At 37.4% G+C, this 21,263-nt stretch overlaps 1 protein-coding gene across 1 annotated transcript; it reads left to right on the forward strand.

Moving 5' to 3' along the window:
* The first annotated feature begins 12,808 nt into the window (after nt 1-12,808).
* onecut3a (one cut homeobox 3a) lies at nt 12,809-20,855 on the forward strand. The gene is made up of 2 exons (XM_058401329.1): nt 12,809-13,838; nt 18,706-20,855. Exons 1-2 carry the CDS (start codon nt 12,809-12,811, stop codon nt 19,008-19,010), a joined length of 1,335 nt encoding a protein of 444 aa, XP_058257312.1. The 3' UTR covers nt 19,011-20,855.
* Nucleotides 20,856-21,263: the final 408 nt, after the last annotated feature.

Genomic DNA, 21,263 nt, shown 5'->3' on the forward strand with positions numbered 1-21,263 from the left:
GCCAAGCCCAGCTCCTGAAAAATAACCCCACACCATAATCCCCCCTCCACCAAACTTTACACTTGGCACAGTGCGGTCAGACAAGTACCGTTCTCCTGGCAACCGCCAAACCCAGACTCGTCCATCAGATTGCCAGATGGAGAAGCGCGATTCGTCACTCCAGAGAACGCGTCTCCACTGCTCTAGAGTCCAGTGGCGGCGTGCTTTACACCACTGCATCCGACGCTTTGCATTGCACTTGGTGATGTATGGCTTGGATGCAGCTGCTCGGCCATGGAAACCCATTCCATGAAGCTCTCTGCGCACTGTTCTTGAGCTAATCTGAAGGCCACATGAAGTTTGGAGGTCTGTAGCGATTGACTCTGCAGAAAGTCGGAGACCTCTTTGCGCTATGCGCCTCAGCATCCGCTGACCCCGCTCCGTCAGTTTACGTGGCCTACCACTTCGTGGCTGAGTTGCTGTCGTTCCCAAACATTTCCACGTTCTTATAATACAGCTGACAGTTGACTGTGGAATATTTAGGAGCGAGGAAATTTCACGACTGGATTTGTTGCACAGGTGGCATCCTATCACAGTTCCACGCTGGAATTCACTGAGCTCCTGAGAGCGACCCATTCTTTCACAAATGTTTGTAAAAATAGTCTGCATGCCTAGGTGCTTGATTTTATACACCTGTGGCCATGGAAGTGATTGGAACACCTGATTCTGATTATTTGGATGGGTGAGCGAATACTTTTGGCAATATAGTGTATATACCCTCAAATGAATGCTGAGTCACGATATAACTATAAATAATTGTCAGCTTGTACAAATAATTTTGGACCTGACTGTATATGCAAAGACTGAAATTATGGATGATGTTGGGTGAGTTTACAATTTGATAGCCACATTAAGACCTCACTGGGGCCCGGGGCTATGAGTCACTGCAGGTTCAAAAGTTAAATAAATGCATTTGATTGGTAAACCAAATTCAAATGTGAAGTTTGAATTACTACTACTAATAATAATTTATGGAATTTTTGGCAAAGTTCCACTAAATAACAGCGCTAATAAGTGGAGGGTGCGGTGGGTCATTTGTGATCGGCACTACCCAATCTGCTCCATAGCCAGTAATGGGCCTCCTCCTTGCTTGGGCCCTGGGGCTTCAGCCGCACCTAGCCCTATTGTTAATGCGGCCCTGGCTGTGACGGCATACAGACATTTTCTAGAGAAATATTTGAATAACCCTGGTGTCTGCATGTACCAGTACAACTACCAGGACTATGCCTTACAGTTATGATCAAGTTCATGAACATAATTATGATTGTCTTTGTATTTCAAGGAAAAAGTGAGCTAAAATAAATACTCCAGTGTTTTCAGGGAAATTACAAAAAACCTTACGTTTACATAAGCGACAGATGTCATTATTTTTTTTCTTTTCACACTATGGGACTCAGGAGCAGCAACAGAACATTTAGTTGAGCCTGCGATTCTAGATGGACCTGATGAAGAATATATATTTTTCAGGTGCCTACTTGTAGCTTTAATTCCTCCTTGTAATTACTTCCTGTTTACTGTTAGGAAGAAAAGTGAATTCCACTGTTGCCATGTATGTAACTAGTACAGTTAAGCTGTTTTGCTAAACTGAATGTAAAACTACATGTAAAAAATAACCAATTTTCATGCTAATTTGTGCAGTATTTATTGTGTTTATAATTTGTTAGCTTTAGAAGATGTGTGTAGACACTTCCATTTCCGAAAAATCACACGCAAGCAGCATTATTGCTGGTCTGAATGTTAAGGTGAAGCACTACTTTTCACATTTTCTTAAAACACATTCTCACCTTTTGTCAAAAGCAGGGGTCCCCAAACTATGGCCTGCAGGCCGGATTCAGCCCTCCCCCACATTCGGACCAGCCCTCTGAACAATGCCAGGGAGATATTTTGAAAATTTAATTTTTTATATATGTTTTATTTATATCATTCTGTATTTGATAATAAAGGTTGGCTTTCAAAATAAAATTTCTCTTAGTTATTAACGTCTGTTAAATTCACCTACCAACAGAATATTACATTCAACATAACATACCTTCGCAAACGAACAGGTGACACACAAGCCAGCGAGAAAATTCAAAGAGACAACAAGTGTTTGGGAAAGAGAAAACTTGATTCAGAATGCAGGGTATTTTACCAAAAGTGGACAAGTATCAAAACTAAAAAGTGGACTATCAGCTCAGCAGAATACGTTTGTACGCCAAACCCAGATGAACCAGTCATCCTTTCCATCTAGCTTTCAGGTAGCTAAACTGATTGCAACCAGTGGTAGGCCAGATTTATTACTATTACTGGCACCGTATGACTTGAAGCAAACCATATATGACTGGATATCTTCTTTGCATTTAAGTAAATATTTCTTCTAGCCCACTTTTTTTGATGACTCTAGTTCTAAGAAATAATTACTCTGAATATTTTGATTATTTTGTTTGTTTTAAATAATTAATGTTAATAAACGTCACTGTGTATTTAAAATTTTAATTATGCAAAAATATTGTATTATCAAATATACTTTTCCTTTACTGTGTGATGTACTTGATGTACCTAAACTGTATGATTGTCAACAAAGCTGGAGTATAAAAAGCAGTCCCAAAATGTAACATTGTACTGTACTAAATGCTATGCTAATGTAAAAAATCAAATATTAGTTAAAACAAAAATTATACAAAAACACTACTTGATTTTGGATAAGATGATTGCTTTTTTAAAGGGATTTGCATTGTTTACCATTAAAAATTCTATCATATTTTTGTATCATTTATATTGAGGCTGCTTTTATTTTCTTCAGGCATAATTTTATGGACACTAATGAAATAATTGATTACAAAGGGATCCTCACTATACAATAATGAAAAATGACTGGTGTCAAAGAAAGCCATGGTGTATATGAATTGTAAGTTAATTTCTATCTGGGTTTAAAACAAAAAATAAACAAAACAATGTACCTCTGCTTTTTACCTTTTTTAATATATATTTATAATAAAATACAATCTAAAGCATAAGGAAATTTATTTGTGAATAAAGATGGCAGTGCATAGAATACAGACAGAAACTGAAGTAATTGAGAAATGTAAATGATTAATTGTACTACTGTGTTACTGGATTGTGTCCTGGGGTGCCAATATTTTTGTCTATGGAACTGAATCAAGCGAATGATTACATTCAATGAATAGTACATTTTTAGGCATACGTATAGACTGTACATATAGACTATATGTATATATAACAATGACCTCTTGTGGCCAAATCAGGCTAGAATCCTAGGAAGAACATGACCACTGCAGTGCAAAGCCAGAAGGGGGTAGTAACGTCCTCAGCTGGACAGGGAGGCTGAAGAACCTCAAGCCAGGGAAACCTTTAAAATATTTCCTAAGGGGGTGTGAGGGTGTTTTTCTGGGTGAGCGTTTCTAATTCTGATTTCTGTTCAGCAATCTGTATGAAACAAAGATGATGGCTTCAGCTTAAATGTGAGGGTTTTAGAGAGTAATGTTAAACTTTCAGGGTTTTCTGCTGTGTGATTAGCATTTCATAACTGAGAGCACATGCCTTGAAGTGGACCTGTTTAGGGTCTTACTTGGAAACATGAAACGACTTGAAGCAGCCTGTGGGTGTGATCCATCTCCAGTCCTGGTGCAGAAAAGATGGCATCTGCTTCCTTGCAAAGTTTTTTTTTTTTTTGCCTCTGGCTTTCCCATTTGATGTATATATTAAACCTGTATATAGATTCGTTGATAATCCATTAATCCATAGTTAAAATTGCTGTATAAAATTTAATTAGAATTGGAACTGATTCTTGCAGTAGCTGTAAACATTCATCCTTTCACCAGACTTTTCCCCTCTTTCCACCAAAGTCTTTTTACAGAAAACATTTTGTGTGTGCATTATATTTTAATATATGAATACTATATGTAATATATATTTTAATATTGAATTTTGCACCAACACATCTTTTGATATATCTATTAAAACATTAAAAACAATAAAATATTTTAGGTAAAAAAAAAAAAAATCTAGTTGCTTAAATATGCACACCCACTAATACTTGAATCAGCTTTAGGTTGTATAACACCATGTTTCAGTTGTAATGTGCATGAATAGCACTTTAAGCATCAATAAACAATGAACTTCTTATGCTACAGTTGTACAATCCTTCCTAGACATAGTGCTATGTAGAAAAGCGAGCTGTAAACAAAGTGTGCGGTCATGAAGTTGTATAGTTGGAGATATTGCTTTAAGTTATGAAAAGTTATGGAAGTTAATGCAACATAGAGGACTAGGAGATTCAGAGTCATGGACTGCATAAAGTGCAGTGCATAGTTTCCTGTAAGGCCTCAGTTTTTTAGTTGAACAAGGAAATAGGACAAAAAACAAGGTAGGACATGAAAAAATGCGAACTCTTCCTTATCTTCGGAGAATAAGAGTACAGAAGGAAAACTGCAATAAGAAACCACAAGATAGACTCGGACATCTAATGCTTGGAAATAGAGCTATCAGAAAAAAAATGAATAAATGAATATCCTGGTATATGATTAGTGATAACGGGTTTTAATTTTATGCCAGGTTAAGCAGGGAGGAATTTGAGGCTCACAGAAAATGGACACTTGAAGATTTAAAAAGCCCAGGTGATGTTGTCCAGTCTTCAAATAGCCAGTTTCAGTAAGCTTGTCCCTACTATTTCCTCAGAGTTGTGTTTGTGCTTCAGTACAGTTCTGCATATTGTGCATTCTGAGATGCTTTTCTCATCACCACGGTTGTAAAGAGTAGTTATATTTACAGCATTTGGCGACTTACATTTTTTTATACAACTGAGCATTTGAGGGTTAAGGGCCTTGCTCAAGGGCGCAGCAATAGCAGCTTGGTGAACCAGGATGAGAACTCACAACCTTCCTATCAGTAGTCCAACACCTTAACCACTAAGCTACCACATCATAGTTATGTGGGTTACTAGAGCCTTCCTGACAGCTCAAACCAGTCTGCTCATTCTCCTCTGACCTTCTCTCATTGACAAGTCATTCTTGTCTACAGAAATTCTGCTCATTGGATGTATTTTGTGAAAAATTCGATGGTAAATCTTGAGATTGTTGTGTGTAAAAAATCCTAGATCAGAAGTTCCTGAAATAATCAAACCACCCCTGTTCACACAAGTGTTATTTAATAATCGCACACATTTTTAAGACCCATTTAACTTCAAATTACCCATGGTTTCCAAAAATAACTCAGATAATGAGATGGAGCACAGAGTAATAAAAAAAGTGCAGAATGCAGTGGGGATGTGATAACCGGTGTGAGAATCTATACAGTAAAAAAAAAAGTACAAAAATACTGAGGTACAAGAATAGACAGATGGACTGATGTGTAAAATAGACAAAAAGACAATATGCAAAATAGACAAATGTGCAAGGAAAGTGTTAAAAACATGCAAGAAATGTAATAATAAACTACTAACATAATAAATAAGGCTAATGAAGTACAATAGCCTTAGGAGGAGGGGAAAATATATTTAAAAATACCCTATATATATATATATATATATATATATATATATATATATATATATATATATATATATATATATATGTCATTCAACAATTTAATCACTAATTTCTCTAGTATCAGTAAGTGTAGCTGACTGGACATGGGATTTAACATCATAAATGCCTTCCAGATTATACTACAAGTCCCATCTCCTCACTCCATAGTATTAGAATTGTTGATTATGTCTCAATAGTTCTCTGGATACTTAGTTTTAAAATTTTCTATCATTTACAGGGAATCCTGTTAACTCCATCTTTGTGACTCTGGCATGAGTGCATGATTTTAAATACATGAGCAACAACTCCACTAATCCTATAATAAATGGTGAAATTGTACATAGTAAAATGTAGGCTAAAGTATTATAAGTGTAGAAACTGATGGATCTATAAATGGCTGAATGTTTAGAAACACACATTAGACATATTAATCTATGTCTTTTCCTCTAGACCATGATTAGAGACATGTAGTGATGTTTGTAATGGATAAGGATAAAGGGAGGAAGGAAGTCAGGAAGGTTGTAAGGATGATTGCAACTTTACATCCACCTTGTCACGCTTTCGCCGAATAAAGCATTGTTTTTATTAGCCCTGTCAGATTGCAATTTACAAAATGGCAAACACACACAGCACATTTATTGTGAACTTTTGAGTACGGAGACCGCCGAGTCCGGAAACATTAAGGAGATGCAACCAGGTGCCATAAAGATAGATGGAGACAGCGAATGGGCACATGAGAGGAGAAATGTGGGAAGAACAGGAAGGTGGGCAGGAGTGCTTGCTCAGTAAAATAGTGCTGTATTCTTCAACACTGCCTAATAGAAAATATAGGGCCAAATGATTTTTGTGCATGAACAGTTTGCCATTAACAAAGGACATGATCAGCGCTAAAATGTTTGACATCCTGCACAGCAATCAATAGAAGGCCAGATTAGTGCGTTTAAGCATCGTTCCCACCTGGTTCTAAATATCCGCCAGCAATAAGGTACACTCCAAATATGCATTTTGAAGAATGAACTGACACACACTGTACTGCTGGACAGCTATATCAAAGCCTGTTCATTTGCATTAGTTGCAGTTGCAGACCTCTGCTTTGTTAGAATAACTAAAAGCATAGCCAAGAAAGTTATCCTAGCATTCAGAGTTACTTCATAGGTAAGTTATGTCTTTTCACAACACAGAAGTGAAACCTGTGTATCTGATGTGTAACCTGTATGTATCTGATGTGTAACCTGGTGGAAATTTCATCTTGCACTTAAGCGATTACTGCCTTACTATCAGCTGTTAAGATTGAAAAAAGTGCCAGTATGGAAACAGCAAGAAACAGAAGCACCTATTTTCAGTTGAGTGTTTATTATCCTTTAAACTGCAAATTTTAAAAAGCAGACATCTCACAATTTTCCTCCCAAGTCTTTCTAACACACTCTATCATTCTCCCTCTCTCTTTCTCTCTCTCTCTCTCTCTCTCTCTCTATTCCTCTGACTCCTGCCAACAAAGATCAATAAGCTATCGATCAACTTGCACCATTTACATTTTATCTCTGGGACAAAAGACCCAGAGATGCTTAGAACAAAAGAATATGCTATTTTTCCACTCATCTCACAAATAACTGACTTTCTGAAAGTATGAACACGTACACATAGAATCTTTCCAAAAAACTGAAAATGATAATTTGTAAGCTGTGTCTTATCCTGTATACATGCAAACATTGTCTGTGCTATAGGCAAAATCAATATGCTGACAAAGAAAATGTCCTTTTAAGGATATAAACAGAGAAGATTGATTTTTTTTAAAGAAAGCCCAGTATGTGATAAATCAGAAGAAGCTGAGACATCTTTGCAGCCCTGTAACCCAGCATTTAAATGCTCTAGCGTATTGCTGAATATTTCGAATTTTTGTGGTCATTGCTTATTGTTTAGACACATCCACATCCACAACTCTACAAAAGCAGAATTGTCTTAGTAGTGTGATTTTTTCAAACTAATATCAATTTATTCTCAGTTTAAATTTTCTCACTGGCTGAGGAGCAAATGATATTTTTTGGGATTGTGAGGTTGTGATTTTACTGTAATATAAAATCATATCCCACTGCATATTTTGTCTTGCTTTGTTCAATAAAATACCGTCCAAGCACACAATAGAGATGAGAAACCAACAAGTGGTTGGGGTGTGTGTTTATGGGGAGTTCATTCCTACTTGTTGTTGAAATAAAGTTTGGCACTGGATAAAAGCCACTAAAGGAGAAATCAGACAAGCCATGCTGTGTGGGATGAGAGCTGGGGGGAGAGCGGGAAGATCGATATCTAGTCGATTCATTCAGCACTACATGGTGCAGTGTATGCATGTGTGTGAGTGTGTGGGTTGCTATCAATAGGCATCTTTTTGAGCTAGTGGAGGGTGAATCAGATGAAAGTTGCAAAATGATCAATTTGAAACACTTTGGTCAATGGGTTCTGAATATAAACACAATGGAGTAGGGGAAAATGAGGTGTGGACCCGATGATTTATTTAGAACAGTGAAATATTGGTGAGTTGTGTCTATTTTTTGCCAAGTTACTGACACTTTAAGCTCTCTTCACACACAGTTCATCTTCTCCGTCAGTATCTCTCTTTATCTGTCTTGTTTTTCCTTTCTCTCTCCTTTCTCTGGAATTGATCGACTGGGCCTCCTCAATCCATTTCTCCCTCAGTCTCCTAGCAACCAGCACTTTATTGAACGTGGTGGAGATTTTTTTTCCCCCTTTCTGTCTTAGACTAACCCTGTGTATTGAAGGTTGGATGTGCACACATGTGCATATACACACACACACACACACATACACACACACACATACAGTCACACATGTACAGTCACACAAATTGATATTTGCAATAAATCTACTAAATTGTATAGTATTGGGTGTAAATTAGTCTACTGGGGGGAATTGGGAAAAGTTGAATTTCTACTAGAATTGAAATATGAAAAAAAATACACCTAATAATTAACTGCATGCAAATGAGTTTAGCATCACAGTTTATTGCTTATTTACACACACTGTAGGGACCCGCTGCAATGTCTCATAACATTACACAGATATTATTGTTTTATATGTCAAGAACAGAAAATTCTTTAAAAATTTCAACTACTTGCTGATATGCTTATTTTTTTCCATAGCACACATACAAAAACTGTATATAAAACTGTATGGTGACTCTTTGTGCATGGGTGATACAGAATGGCACAAGGCATGTGGTGGGCCATGTTTCTGCTTATATATAGTACAGATAACCAGCTGGCTGACAGGTTATTTTTATATACTTTGTCTCTTTGGTGACTTTTGGTAGTGTTTCATTGAGGAGACATGTATACAAATGTGTGCATATTTTATTAAGAATGTCGACAATCCAAAATTCACAATAATGCACAGATAGGGTGCAGATAAATGTAATGCAGTGTTCAAATGGTATTAAAGAAAAAAAACTTTGTATGCAACTGCAAACTTTGTAACAATCTCTGCATTTCCTATCGCATATCACATATAAAACCCCATGAACGCAAGAACTATTCCACTTGGGTTTCCATGGAAACTAACACAAACTTGAGGAAAATATGGAAAACTCTGTAGAAACTATAGCAGTTTATGAACCTGCCAAGTTCAGAATTGCACCTGAGGCAGCAATGCTACCCACCGTGACACCATGTCACCCATCCATATTATAATGATTTTTGCGCATGTTCAATTTATTTCCCAGTGCAGCATGCCTCAAACTGACCTGCATTAAAGGTCAAAAACAAGTCTAAACAAGTCTCACTTATAATAGGACTGCAGCTAAAGTAGCAAAAGATTATTGTCCTCTAATCACTACGTGATACATTTTCAACATACGTTCAAAACAACGTTTTATTATATACATTGTGGCTTGACATTGATTTTTTTCCTTATTTTCAAAGTCACACAAAACAGCTATTTAGTTATTGAATGCCTCTGGTGTTGGAAGGATGGAGTGCGACAACTTGCACCTCTCTCCCCTAAAGCAGAGGCATTAGTGTCCACGGAAGTATAATGCATTTATAGATTTTTTTTTTAAAGCCACATAATTATCAAGTATATGAAATGGCTACACTTCCAGCCAATGAACCAGGAACACTTAAATTAAATATGTTTTAAAGGTATTGTGTACAGAGAGTTTAAAGTAATGGGGAAACGGAGGAAAAGTGAGATAAGAGAAAGACTAATGTATAAATGTATAGTGTTTAATTTAACGGGTAACTGAAATGCTCATTTTCGATGAAACGATAGCGTCATTATTTCTTTATGATACCAGTTCATCATGTCTTCCTTCGTGATATGAGAATGAGAGAAGCAGATTTTTCCAACCAAGCTTAAAAAAACTCTACAGTCAGCCTGATCTGTAATAATAATAATAATAATAATAATAATAATAATAATAATAATAATAATAATAAACATATACATATACATATACATATACATATACATAAACAGTATATTTTTATAGATCCCTTAATATATCAGTAAGATTATTCGTTTATTTATTTATTTAGTTTTTAATTTATTGATTGATTCATTTATTTTTTTTTAGTAGAATCATAACACAGTTTCATTCGATTTAACAATCATATGCTTAAATAAATAAGTCAAAATTTGCTGCCCTAATCAATTTAATTTACTTTAATACGCGTTGCACAAGGCGTACTAAATTCTCATGTATTTGTATTAAGCTAATTTAATACGCAGATTTATTACCGATAATTCGATATTATTATTAATTATTCCGATAATAAATTCCCTTCTATATATTGATCTACATATAGCCTTTATAAAAAAGAAACTATATATAGGCTAATAAATCATTTTGCGACTCAGTTTAAAGAATCCAGAATTATATTTAAAAGGTTTTCCGGTGCCATTTCCTAAACCCCGTTTGTTTTAAAGAGCAATGTCAAATACACATTCCTGTAAATCGATGAACTGTGTGAATTATAAAACATTTATTTATTATTTGTTTGTTTGTTTGTTTGTTTCTATTGTTGATGAATGCTTCTGGCTTTAAGACAGGAGACAAAATAAAAGGGAAAAAAAGTTGAGCCACCAGGACAGTGCGCAGATGCTGGGTATCATTACATGATATTGTAATGTCATTACAGTGTTGAAGATATTAGTTGGGATGAGGATGTTAAGTGTTGTTACTTAATAGGAGCTGGCTCTAACTGTTAACCCATGTTCACTATAAGGGAGGTGGGGAGTTTCGGGGGCGTGGTTAGTTGGCAGGTTAGGAGGGCAGCTAGTTGTTTTGCTTGTTCCCTTTATTTTTTTGTACGCCGTGGGTTGCGGCCAGAATAGCAACCCTACAGTTCTTGAATAAAGCCAATGAATGAAGAAAGTTCCGTCTGGTTGATTAGTCGTAAACACTACAATATATATACATTTTACTTTAGTTTAAAAACCAGGGTTATAGCCTTTGTGTGCATCTGTCACATAAACCATGCGACAAGCTATAGGTCAGGTCTGGCACAAAGCAGCACAAGTCGATATCCAAACAATCGATTCACAATCCGGAGATAAATTCTGTATGGATCAGCGCCTGAAACAGAGTGACACCTTTAGACAGTATTTATAAATGTGTGTATGTGTGTGTGTTTTTTGTTTGTTTGTTTAAGTTAGTCTTAAATATATAAACTAGGTAAAAGTTTTTATCATGTTCTACATATCTTTCCTGCTTAGATATACAAGTACAAAATTAAGAAATGAAACTTTGCGCCTTGAGCCTATCACCAGTTTATTTAAATCACCATTGTCGCGAATAATACCTGCTGTAAAAACAATACAGTATATACAGTTATTATTTACTCCTACTACTACGACTACTACCAATAATAATAATAATTATAATAATAATTATTATTATTTTAATAATTATAATTATAATTATAATTATTATAACTAATTGCCCGAGTACCTTCCGTGTATAGGCACAGGGTCAGTGTGGATATTTGCATGGAAATTAGCGGCATCTGCCTATTTTCTGGTAGAACTGCACGGCAGCTCCAGATACAGAGCTACGCAGAGAATAACGAATAGATCAGCTTCCTCGTTAAATTTATGACAGAGATTACTTACCACGTCGGTTACGGAGGGTTTCGGTAAACGCTCGTAAATTAAAAAATACGAAGATTATTTGAGATCAAGAAGTATTCTGTGCTTTGAGCTAAATCGATTAAAGCTACAAATTAGTTGACAAAATCTTTAAATCTACTCTTGTCCTGCCAGAACACATTCGTAAGATCATTGCTTAAGAAGTTTATCTATATATTCAATCTTCAGGGTTTCTAACGATTAATAGTTCATATTCATTAGAACTGTATAAGGGATGTGTCTAAATAGCAATATAATTACAGATTTTAAGTTATTATCTCTTAAAGAATGTAAGAGACTAGTTTGTTTGTTTGTTGTTTAATGAACAAACCGGAATTCTTTATTGTTTACTACCAGCAGAAGATTAGTTTAAACTTGTATTAATGTTTCCGATAATAAACTGATAAAAGGAAGTTTTTGTTCATTTCTTTAATTATCCCTGTGGGCTTTAATAGCTTATTTCATCATATCTACGAGAAATCTAGCAAACATTTTATTGAGAAGATCTGTAGAAAATCCATTAATATTTAACCCTTTAGATAGCTGACGCTGGCGCCAGGTTTATCTGGGTAAAGCCATGACTCAAGGAATCCCCAACAACTCAGTTCTCTCATGGCCTACATGCATCCCTAAAGTGTTATGCTCAGTAATGGAAAAAGTTGGGTCAGGGATAGGATTAGTTCAACGACAATGAGAAAATGAGTCTATATTTCTCTGTAGGCCATCCTAACCTTCAAGGTGGCTCGACACCAATCCAGAAAATAGCGGTGGCGTCAGAGGCGTCGGTTTAGTCTTCATGTTCACACAGACATAGTGACTGCACACTGCTGATTTCCAACAGCACAGACAGCACAGAGATTAAAACACGAACATGTACTACTGGAAATAAAGAAGCGTGTGAAGCAGAACGAACCTTATAAAAATCATGCTGAATTAAATGAAGTAGAATTCTTCGAGGTCGCTCCGGATTTATTAGTTGCAGCGTGAGCGGAGAGACACGAGAGACGGTGAAAGAGGAAAGAGGTGTGTGTGTTGGCAGGAGTCAGGGGAATTGAGAGAGAGAGAGAGAGAGAGAGAGAGAGAGAGAGGTGGGCATCTTTCAGGTCATGGAACTTAGGACGGAAAACATCGGAAACCTTCATACGGTTTCACATTCTCATCAAACGGACAATTTGATGAACTCTCTTCACACGAGACAGTCGGTGTCTCACCGTAACCTGGTGCACGGCCGGTCATCCATCATGGTATCTAGCATGGCCTCGATACTGGACGGGGCTGGGGAATATCGCCACGACCACTGTCTGTCCGCTCCTCTTCCCACAGCTATGAGTATGCCCTGCGATTCTGGCGTAACCATCAATAGCACGTACACCACCCTGTCACCGCTACAGCACCTGCCTTCGATATCTACGGTATCGGAAAAATTCGCGCATCACCACCATTCGCACCCACATCACGCGCATAATCATCCCGCGCACCAGCGCCTGACAGCTGGAAACGTCAGCGGCAGCTTCACGCTTCTGCGCGAAGACCGCGGCTTGGCCTCCATGGGCAACCTGTACACCCATTATCCCAAAGACATTTCTTGCATGGCACAGCCGCTCTCGCCGCTGTCCAACGGTTTAGGTACTTTGCACAACGCGCAGCAGCCTCTTGGCGCCTACGGTCATGGTACTCACCTCTCCAACGACAAGATGATATCGCGAGGAGGCTTCGAGACTCACACGGGGATGCTAGGTCGGAGTGATTTTGGGGGCCACGGTAGCGGAATCACGTCCACTCTGAACAACCTACACCACACAGGTCAATCACATTTGTACTCTAATGGATCAATGCTGTCGGAGCGCGACAGGCATGAAGCCGGTATCACTCAACAAGCAGTCGGATCCAGCCAAGCAGAGGAGATCAACACGAAAGAGGTGGCACAGAGAATAACGGCCGAACTGAAAAGGTACAGCATTCCGCAGGCTATCTTCGCCCAGAGAATATTGTCTCGGTCCCAAGGCACGCTATCTGACCTCCTGCGGAATCCTAAACCCTGGAGTAAACTAAAATCAGGACGGGAGACGTTCAGGAGGATGTGGAAGTGGCTTCAAGAGCCTGAGTTCCAGCGCATGTCAGCCCTTAGACTCGCAGGTGTGTAAAGGTGCTCGTGATGACAGGTTCATCAGTGAGACGATATAAGAAAGAAACTGTAACACTGAAAACTGTATCTTTTACCGACGCAAAAACCGATAGTACAATTATCCGAACATTTTGGATTTCATAACGGTGTTCCTTGAGTTTTTCAAATCCCACAAGCCTTTATTCCGTTGTGTCGACTTAAAATGGATTATACTGATAAAAATGTGAGTGACTGCTTATTGCCCTGTGCTCCTCCGATTGTTGGGGGAGATGGGACTGTAAACAGTCCTTCACTCACTAAAATGTGATCAATTTGAAATTGCCATATTTACTGAGGTGCATATACACGTGAAAAGCATGTGTTTAGTAGATAACACAAAATCGTATTCCTTTTTTCAGCTAAGGGATTTCTCAGGGGATTCTGCTAAATGGATCGGTGAAAATTGAATTAAATGTAAAATGTGCGTTTAGTAGTACTTGTCAATATAACGTGTAAATACAGTGTAAAAGCTCTTAAGCTCTTTAGGATAATTCTTCGGCGAGTTGTTTTTAACGGTCTATTTAAATGGAGAACTTCTGAGGCCACAGCAAAGCTACCATGATAAATATTGAACTTTAGAATCTATATCATTTTGTTTCTCAATCGTGCGCACCATTTTAAACCCGACCTTTTTACAAAAAAATTTTAAGCACAGACCTATAACTACTTTTAGGTTGTATGCCTTAATACAGTTGACTGTCATCCCATCAACATACACGTCTTCAGTCGTAAACCAGGCCCAGTGTACAACATACAAGATAACAGGCAGTGCAAATGTGATCCAGTGTAATTTAATTTAATGTAATTAAAATCGAACTGAATCAACTTAAAAACAATACTAATGTGTGTTGTATTTAAGGGTAATGCAACGCCTCCGCTGCGCAAACAATACGCGCATGTGTGCAGGTGGGGCTTTGGGTCTGGCATCAATCAATGCATTTAAATGAAAGCACTATTCCAGATTCATCACAGTCACAAAAATCAATGCTGCTCTTTCACTTCGTTAATGTAAAAGTGCGGGAGTCCAGCTGACGGCGCTTTAGCCAAAGCTTTTAATATGATTCGTTAACAATGACGTTTTATTTATTGAAAAAAAAAATATTATTTCAACCAGTCAGAGAATCATGTAAGTGGTGAATAAATCGTACCAATTCGAAAATGTTTTGCTGTGACACTAAATTAAATTATGTTAGTTTGCTATTTGACGCTTAAGACAACGAGATATTAATCGAGCATAGATGGCAAGACCAAGACAGACATTTAAAAAAAATCTATGAACAATGAAAAGCAAATCCGTATCAGCAGAATTCTACGTCTAATCTCAGTGTATTTGCACAGATCAATACAGCGATCGATAAAGATAGCCAGTCAGTTATTCCAGTTCAGCACTCTGCCACACATGGAGACTGTCTCCTGATGCAGACTTCTTAAATAAATGAAGGCAAAATGACTGTGCTGTGTGCTTCTGTTCTAATGAATAAAACTTGGAATTAATTTTGTTATAATTTAAATGGAGCAGATTGAAATATGTAAGAAAAAATGGCATGTGGTAAAATCTTCTGGACGTCAGTTAAACTCAAATAACACCGACTTACCGCCTATTTGCTTAAAATAACACCTCCTAACATACCACTTAAGAAATACTGATTTGTGATTTGGAATCGATATTTATTTCGTGAAGAGTGAAGGTTTGGGATGCGTTGACACTGTCTGTCGTAATAAATTAAAGATGTCGTGACAGGTATTAGTGAATTGTAAATGCAGATCCTACGCAGTAACATAATTATACGAAAACATGTCTGTTTCCCTGATGGGGCTGGAAATGAATTGTGCTAGATTTATCTCAGGAGCAGTGCTGGAAATACTTAGTGCACACTCCACGTAAGCGCTGCGTATTTCAACGTCAACACAAACCAGAGTCACGCGAACAGGGCAGTGGTAAACACATCTCCAGGGTCCAACAGTGTTGCACATGCATCGTCTAAAATACTATCAATTCTGGCTTGATGGGATCAATCCTTGCATTCGTAGTTCACTCGCCAATCCGATCGATAGGAGAGAGAGTGACCTTTAAACAAGGATGTAAAGAGGCCAACCGGCTGGAAGCAGCTCATCAAATTGTATTTCTACCAAAGGAAGATGTTATACTTTTTTTTCCTTTTTTTGTAAGGCTCAACTCATAAGTTGTACTTACAAACATCAGTATTTTTTTCTTCATTTTTTCAGTATTACAATCATTCCCCTTGATTAAGGCGAAACAATATCATGTCTCAAAGCAAGAGGGCAATCTGTACACTGATCGATGTGTTGGGCCATGATAAAAATAAAAACAAGTAAGCACTGACTCTGAAAAACAAAAAGTTCATCTCAATTGTCAGAAGAGTGATTGGTGGGAAACGATTAGTAATGCAGTTTTTAGTAAGAATTATTGATAGAATATTACAAAATTAACATCTTCACATTGGTTAAAATCTAAATTTATGTATTACAGAAATACAGAGCGGAGATATGGATCTTTTCTGAACACACATTTTACACAGCCATGGACAAATACATGACTCATCAAGACTGATAAACTAATGAAACCACTGTAATATTAGGCCACTAAAAAGTTAATGTCTACATAAATTTGTCAACTTAAATAAATGCTTCGATCAAAATGAGAATAATAAGGAATTTTATGGTAAGAAAGTATAATTCCAAAGTGTAATTGTTAATAATAAAATATACTTAATACTTTTATGTGATGAGTGGTCATGTCAGCAAGGTGAAGTGCTCTAACTTTGATACTTAAAATATTCCTTCGCTATGTCATTATTCATGAAATAACAATAAGTCTTCCCCAGATTCTGAACAAAGTTTGTTAGATAATAATTAAAGGCTACTAAAGTTAAGTTTACTGTAACATGGTATCATTAAATATTGAATCATTACTTTAAGAGTCAAGATCATTTTGTATTGTGTGGAAGCCTAAGGTTTACAAAACCTACATAGAAGTGCATATTTTAAAAACCTAACATGCATGTTCTGTAAAAACCTGAGATATCATCATGTAACAAGTAAGGTAGAGAACATAAACAGTTTCATGTCAGAACAGAAAAAAATAGTAATGTAATCCAGAGGTTTGAAGCAAACTGTTTTGAAATCACAAAACACTCTTATACTGTTCCTTATAAATCTCCAGTGTTCTGATTTTGTACTGCGAAGATCTTATACCTCATTTTACTAATCACATAATGAAATTTTTTGCACAGCAATTCCTCTTAAGAGTTTCGAGACTTGTTCATGTGTCTGAGGGAAAGAGACTTTGTTTCACTTTGTTTACTGTCTATGTGGAGTGTGTGAATTGGCTAAGATAAGATGCACCTTGGTATATCCCAGATTTAAAAAAATGTTAAACCTACTTCACCCTGAACACATTGGAAAAGACCAGAATGAAACAGGGCTTATGGAAAAAAGTCATTTTTTTCCCACAGTTCTATAAATATTAGGTGGTTTCCTCTCACCATATCAGTGGACTGATTTTTGGATATTTAGAGTTTCACTGAAGATGATGGCTAAAAACAAGCCAGAAGATTAATTCACCCAATTAATCCAGAAAAAAATATGATAAACAGTGTGTACAGTATTAGGACCTACTTATTTGTTCATCTTTCTAATTAAGTTCGCACTTCACCCAGTGCAAGGGAGAAATACACCCTGAAGAATCATGGAAGATTTTAAAGAGTGGTCAGTTAAACCGCCAGAAATGAATATATAATTAAAAACAGCTTTCAATAATATTGTGCTAGATTCAGCCATGGACTCAACCTCCTCAACACTGATGATCTGGACATTTCTCGTCACACATTTCAAAGTCACCTGATTATTGATCACACACCCGGACACACACACTCTTACTTCTTGTAAATAAAGTCACTTGCGCCCATCTCTGCCACATGACAGAAGAGTTTGGATGCAGCTAGACTGACCTCCTGCAAGCTGCTAACCCAACTGGCAGCAGCAGCCCATCATATTTAATCCCTCAACACTTCTCTGGACAAGTATGCAGAGGTTCCAGGGGAAAAAATCGTTTCAGTACTTTCTATATATCAAGAGTGAGGAAAGAACATTTGAACTTATGGTTGCCATAAACCTCCTGAGGAACAAGGCACATAAGAAGTTGATTTCTTCATACAACCATTTCATCACTTTCTTCCATAGAAAGTCAGTCATTATTCAGAGGGCAGGAAAATTAACAGCTCCACTCAGTTTCCCAAAGCAAGCAAATTCTGAATGCTCGTGGCAGGTAGCAGCAGCTGTGTCTGTTGTTTCACCCCTGCCTGCCTGAAATTTGAGAACTACCCTGGGTCCAAAAGCACTGCCCACTTATCATTTTGGCTAGCCTCCCAAGCCCTCACTGACTTTCATAGTTGGGTTAGATGCCTCAGACTACAGATTTAGAGCTATGCCATCAAAAGAAGCAAAGCCAAAACGTCATTCAGTGGACCTATTCATGATTTATAAAGGCCATGAGAACCTGACTCCACCTAAGGCATCCAGAAAAAAACAGGAAAACTTTCATGCACATGTCCTTTAATGCAGTTAACTATAATGCCTTAAATGTTGATAAAAGATTGATAAAAGCTATTTTCATATCCCAGTGCAATTCAAAAAGATGTTTTTGGTCACAATTTTCTAGTCATTAACAAGATTGAACATTAGTTCAGGTCAGAAGAATAACACTGTCTGAATGTAGAGCACAGTGAGTTATTGGATCTGTAGATGTTTTAGGTCATTGACAAACCCTCACTCATGATTCCATCTTCCATTCCCTCCTGTTCTCTCTTCTGTCTGCAGCCTGTAAGCGAAAAGAGCAAGAGCAGCTAAAGGAACGTAGCACCATCCCTAAAAAGCAGCGCCTTGTGTTTACTGACCTGCAGCGTCGTACGCTTATTGCCATCTTCAAGGAGAATAAGAGGCCCAGCAAAGAAATGCAGCTGACCATTGCACAACAGCTGGGTCTGGAGCTCAACACAGTCAGCAACTTCTTCATGAATGCCCGGCGTCGCTGCAGTAACCACTGGCATGATGACCACCAGCAAGGTGACGGAAGCAGCCCAGGGCAGTCCATCACTTCCACTGCCAATTTTTCCAAAGCCTGAGGACAACAGCTTCCTCAAAGTTCTCCTCAAATGTGCTAATGTCCTTCAGACATCATACATAGTGTGCCATGCAATCCCACTTGCCGCCAACAATCAGCAAGAGTTTACATCAGTGCAATCTTTAAGCAAGATAACAGGCAAAAACCACACACACATGTGCCTGGAGTCAGGTGGCATCTTCAAAGAGGCATTTTGGACCCCCAGTGGCCTTGTTACAACAACAGTGTTCTACAAGTAACCCAAGGGTCAAACAACAAAGCAGCAACACACACAACCGTCAGCTCAGTGTCTAAGCAAGACTTTACTCTTCTTTTGCCACAGACTACTGCAATTAATTAATAGCTGTTTAATGCCACTTCTCAGATCATACACCATATTAATGAAAGTGAGGAACTGAAGCAGATGTCCTGATTTCCACCAAAGTTTCACCCTTTACAGCCATGAAATTGCAGACATGGCATTTCAGCTTCTTTTGCACAGAGATGGTAGCATGCTCAGAGGACTTTTAACACCTCCCATTAATAGCCAAGATCAGTTCTAACAGTACAGGAAAGCGCGGTCTCTGTATTTACAATCAGCACTTGACAACCAAATCCTCCTGTGTGTCACAATCATTATCCAGGATCTGTAGGATTATACTGCCACCTGCTGATCATTATAGTGCATTGCTGCCAAAATCAGTGAGTTAATACTGAAATTCTATGAACCAATTGAAGTATGATCTAGTCATCATCCTCGCACGTGGTAACTCTTGTTTCACGGGGAGAGCAGGCTGATGGATAGGAAGTACTAGATGATGAATTTGGGGACACAAAAAAATTGAGTGCAGTATAGCAGGAAGGCTGTAAAACCTTGCATTCTGTCTGTTTCAGACACTGTTGAAATGTTGGGGACGAATCTAACTTCCAGTTGATGATACAACAATATAATAAGCATAAAAATACAACATGAAATGTTACAAAAAAAGAGTGCCAATAATACTTGCCTTAATTTCTTTAATCCTGGGATCGGCAATAAATACCAAATGAAAACAATCAATCACAATTAGATTTTGCTATTTTATGCCTAAAAACATCCAAATGACAAAATATTCCTTTTTAAAATATTTGATACCTAATGAAGGTAGTGATTTGGTTTAGTTTTAGAACTTTCTTTCTATGATCTGTTCCACATTATCCAGCTCTCCTTTTCTTTGTAATACTGATGCGGGTAATTCTCATCACATCACACAACAGTTCTGTTTCTTCATTTCATTGTCATATGGTGTGTATACGTAAGAGAGTTTTTCAGACAATGTGATCCTCTAAGAATGACAACACTTTATACAGGGGTGAAATGAATTGATAATAATAATTGGACAGAAAAAGAAAAAGAGGTAGAAGCTCTTTTTCATACGTTCACCTCTAGGATGGGAACCGAAATCACCACACCGGTAACGGCTTGAGGCAAACAAACAGGTGGCAATAGTGGATCATTTCTGAACTACAGAACTGCAAAGAGACTTGAGACCAAGTTGCGAGCCTTATAGGTGGTACTAATCAGGCACAATTTCATGTGTACATTAAATCACTTTTTGTTTGCATTGAGAACCTTCCTCACTGTGCTGGGTGCCTTATTCCCCAGCCACTGATACCAAAGATTTTCTCCTTGCCAGTCTAGTCCAGTGTTGTCAAGGGAGGATTAAAGAGCACAACCATATACACCATAGAAATTTTTACTTTCACTCAAAAACAGTGGGGTTAGACTGCAAAGTGCTACACTACATACAGGAGAGGTGGCAATTATGCAGAAAGTTGAGTGCCTTTTTCCTTCAACTGCAGCTGGACTTACACTGATCTAAAATTTCTCATTATGAGATTCTGATCAATATAAGATTATTAAGCATAGTTCCAGACATGTTTACTAATTTCTAATGTGAAATTTTCTAATCCTATTGACAGATGATTTGGTTTATTTTATTTCTGAAAAAAAATATAAAAATGAAAATTATCTTTACAACAAAACAATGTCAGGCTAGAAATGAGTTTAATTTTCATATATTTATTAATTATAATCTCAACATCTCATAATGAGAAAATATTAGTTTTACTTTCTTGCATTCTGGACCTCATGTATATGCGATGCCTCAACTAGTCCCACAGTTGTGTCCAGAAGTCTGGAATGAAAGTCTGGGATTTTTTAAAACTGGAAATAAACTGAGAGTTTTTTTTTATTAGAATTTAGAAAATTCTGAAACAGAACTATAAAGACAAT

This window comes from Hemibagrus wyckioides, linkage group LG10 (genome assembly GCF_019097595.1).
Source record: "Hemibagrus wyckioides isolate EC202008001 linkage group LG10, SWU_Hwy_1.0, whole genome shotgun sequence".
Classification (NCBI taxonomy): domain Eukaryota; kingdom Metazoa; phylum Chordata; class Actinopteri; order Siluriformes; family Bagridae; genus Hemibagrus; species Hemibagrus wyckioides.